A 3,122-nucleotide genomic window follows, 5' to 3' on the forward strand; every position below is an offset into this window, starting at 1 on the left:
TCACCTCCTTTTAGGGGTCCAATGTGGCAAATCTTGGCTAAAATGGACAGAAACAACCCTAGAGTCCAAAAGCTCCATTATTGGAGTAAAATTCACACACCTTGGCACCTTATATTGATTTATGGATGCACCTCTTGAGATTGCATAATCCATTAGCTCCTCAAAAGTGCCACTCTTCACAACCCGTATTTCTAATGGCCCAATTGAATGGTCCGCAACCCGACACTGCCTGTAAACTGAGTTTAACGATTCCTCCATCTCCAAACAACACCGATTCAGCACCTCGTGACTCGGTGAGTTGGACGAGTCTTTGATGAACAGCTCCCAATATATCACATAATGACCCGGTATCGTCTTCGTGTCCGCATAGCTCGTGTATTCAACCACGCTCGTGTTGAACTCAGTAAGAAGCTTCGAAGCATTCTCCATTGCTTTCTGCAACTCTGCTTCATCAGTCTTGTCGGAGTCAATGCTTAGCAACACGTTCTTTCGTCGCACGAAGTGGAATTGCGGCGCCAAGTTGTGGAATCCGGTGACTCGGAGTATGTCTCCAACCCTGTAACGGTACAACCCCGCATAGGTGGTGATGACTAACTCATATTCCTTCCCCACTTCTACGTCGGCGAGGTCAACTAGCCTCGCCGGCGAGTCAAATCCGGACAAGTTCATAGTCCCGGATTCGTGGGGGAGGAACTCGAAATAGGCCATGTTTGGCATGATGGTGTACGAAACCTCGGAAGGCTTGCACATGGGATTAAGGTTGAGTCCGAAGTAGCATTCCGAGGAAGCGTACATGGTACATGCAAGTGGCAACCCACCACTGTAGTAGTTGAGTGTTGGAATGTACTGAGCCATAGCACCCGTTACGATCACGTCTAGGTATTTTGTGTTGGGCCAAATCCTCGTGATGATTCCTTCCCAATCTTCCTTGGAACATTCTTGTGTCAAAAAAGATGCTAATTCCGGGTCGGGTTTCATGACATTAATCATGCAATCCCTTATTGCCGGGTCGGTGATTCGGGAATTTAAGGACCCGATTTTGATGTCATGGGCCAGTTCGGGCCAATTGAGTTGGAGGAACCGAATTGCTCGGAGTAGACCGGAGGCGAAGACGGCGCCGAGGCGGAGCACTTGGTTGCGCTCCATGAGCCCACAGAGCATTTGGGTGTACATGCTCTGGAATGAGTCAGGGCACAAGATGGCTTCGTTGGGGCTAGTGTAGACATTGTACGGGTCATAGGGTCGGGTCTTGAAATGGTCACTCTTGTAGTAGCTTGTGAGAACCGGGCGGGCCAATAACCCACCAGGTGTCTTTGTTTCGGACTTCACGAATAAAAAGTATAGGCCCTTTCCTTTGTCCAAACCCGGTACATAACTGTTCCATTCAAAATAATAAGCATCGTTAGATCACAAACGGACGACTAAATTGATTCATAACAAATTCTCTAATTCTATTTTTTTTTTTAATTGTTCGATTTCAATCATTGTTTATATGAAAAATATAAATTTATTCTTATGCAATTGATAGTTTGTTAAGTAAAGACAAAAGACATTAATTAGGCACAGAGATAAGAATAAGAAATATAGTATATATTTGTTTAGCGCAATTATTTGGAGGAGGAACTTACAGGTTCATAACTGGCACGAGGAGGCTGTATAGAAGTTGGCGACGATCCAGCTCTTCCTTAATCGTGGGCATGAGTTTTCTTTCACCCGCTGAAGTCCCAGAACTGCAAATTCAGATTCCACAACACAAAACCCAAATTTGATTCAGTTCCCAATTTCAGAAAAAAAAAAAAAAAAAAAGATTGCTTGATTTTTCATATGAGAAGTGAGAGATGCTGACCTTGTTAGGAATTCAGAGATAGGGTGAGCAGACAAGATTGGAGAGCGGTCGCCATTGGCGATTCGCTGAATCTCGGGCTGAACATCCTCGTACGTGATGACGGGAATCTTGGACTTGAAGGTTTCAGTGTCGGCGGCGCCTCCCAGTTTGAAGCGTTTAAGGTACTCTGTGTCGGCGTTCCTGCTAAGAATCTCCGCCAGCACCCTCTCTTGGACGGTGTCGGCATTTCGGGTCATTTCCTCTATGAACTGCAGTGCCTTTGCGTCTTTCTCGCACGCAGGGGGACCCAATGGAGATGAAATTGTGGAATCCACAGCCATCTTTAATTTAGAAAGAAACTGACTTTGATGAGTGAGGTTTCAGAGTAATTGCTTAAGCTAAATTGAAGAGGGAGTTAGAGAACCGAAGGGAGAAACAGTGTGGGGGAAAATAAGAGGAAGAGTTTCTTCTCCGTGAAGCAGATAGAAAACTGGTGTTGGTGTTGTTGTTGTAGTGAGAGAGAAGAGAGCATGTTATAGACTTTATATAGAAACAAAGTAAAGACCCCGGGGTGTCTATGGACTAGTCGATGCCATGTCATCTAAGTAGGTCCCTTGTGATGAAAGGATATTAGTTACTAGTACTACTTCTATTTTCTTTTTTTAATTTTATGATCTAATTATTTCCATAATTAGAGGGGATGGAAACTCCCAAAAGAACGAGACTAATTCTGAAATTCATAATTGTCACTTGAGCTAACCATCAAAGTTGAACCCTCTTATTCATAATTGTCATTTGAGATCTTATTATAAAAAGTCATTTAAATATTTTTCATTAAAAGTTCTTATAAAAGAATTTTGTTCTAATGTTTATTTTTTTACAAGAATATTTAATTATTTGTAGCTAAGTTGAATTGTCGATTTTTTAATTTATTGATTATATTTAATAAATTCTTAAATGCATGTAACAAAACTGAGGATTAGCAAATATTTTTAAAGTCACTTTTCGTATGATGATAACTCAATGACAATACAAGAGCGAGGTTAAGGTTTGGCCGTCAAAGGAAACAAAGTTGACCGAAACAAATAATAATAAAATTGACAAGTTATAATGCACAGTTGCACGCACAATAGAAGCAAACAGCCAAATACGAGTACTTTCCCTTAGAGTGAAATATTTGAATATTGTATTGGTTAATGGTTATACAAACAAAAACTTGCTTAAAAAAATAGAAGAGAAAAAGGTTGAACACGGTGGTGTAGGGGAAGGAGGGGGCAAAAGTGGGGTCCATGTCACG

General features: G+C 41.8%; 1 protein-coding gene across 1 annotated transcript; it reads right to left on the reverse strand.

Annotated features, from left to right (window-relative positions):
* LOC133287180 (probable indole-3-acetic acid-amido synthetase GH3.1) lies at positions 1–2,166 on the reverse strand. The gene is made up of 3 exons (XM_061484740.1): positions 1,847–2,166; positions 1,629–1,730; positions 1–1,375 (listed from the first exon to the last, which is right to left on the reverse strand). The coding sequence occupies exons 1-3, from the start codon at positions 2,164–2,166 to the stop codon at positions 1–3; spliced, it is 1,797 nt and encodes a 598-aa protein (XP_061340724.1).
* Between the last annotated feature and the right edge of the window lie 956 nt (positions 2,167–3,122).

The sequence above is a fragment of the Gastrolobium bilobum genome, unplaced genomic scaffold, assembly GCF_033153095.1.
Source record: "Gastrolobium bilobum isolate Gb01-03AN ecotype WA unplaced genomic scaffold, APGP_CSIRO_Gbil_v1 utg3288, whole genome shotgun sequence".
NCBI classification, from domain to species: Eukaryota; Viridiplantae; Streptophyta; class Magnoliopsida; order Fabales; family Fabaceae; genus Gastrolobium; species Gastrolobium bilobum.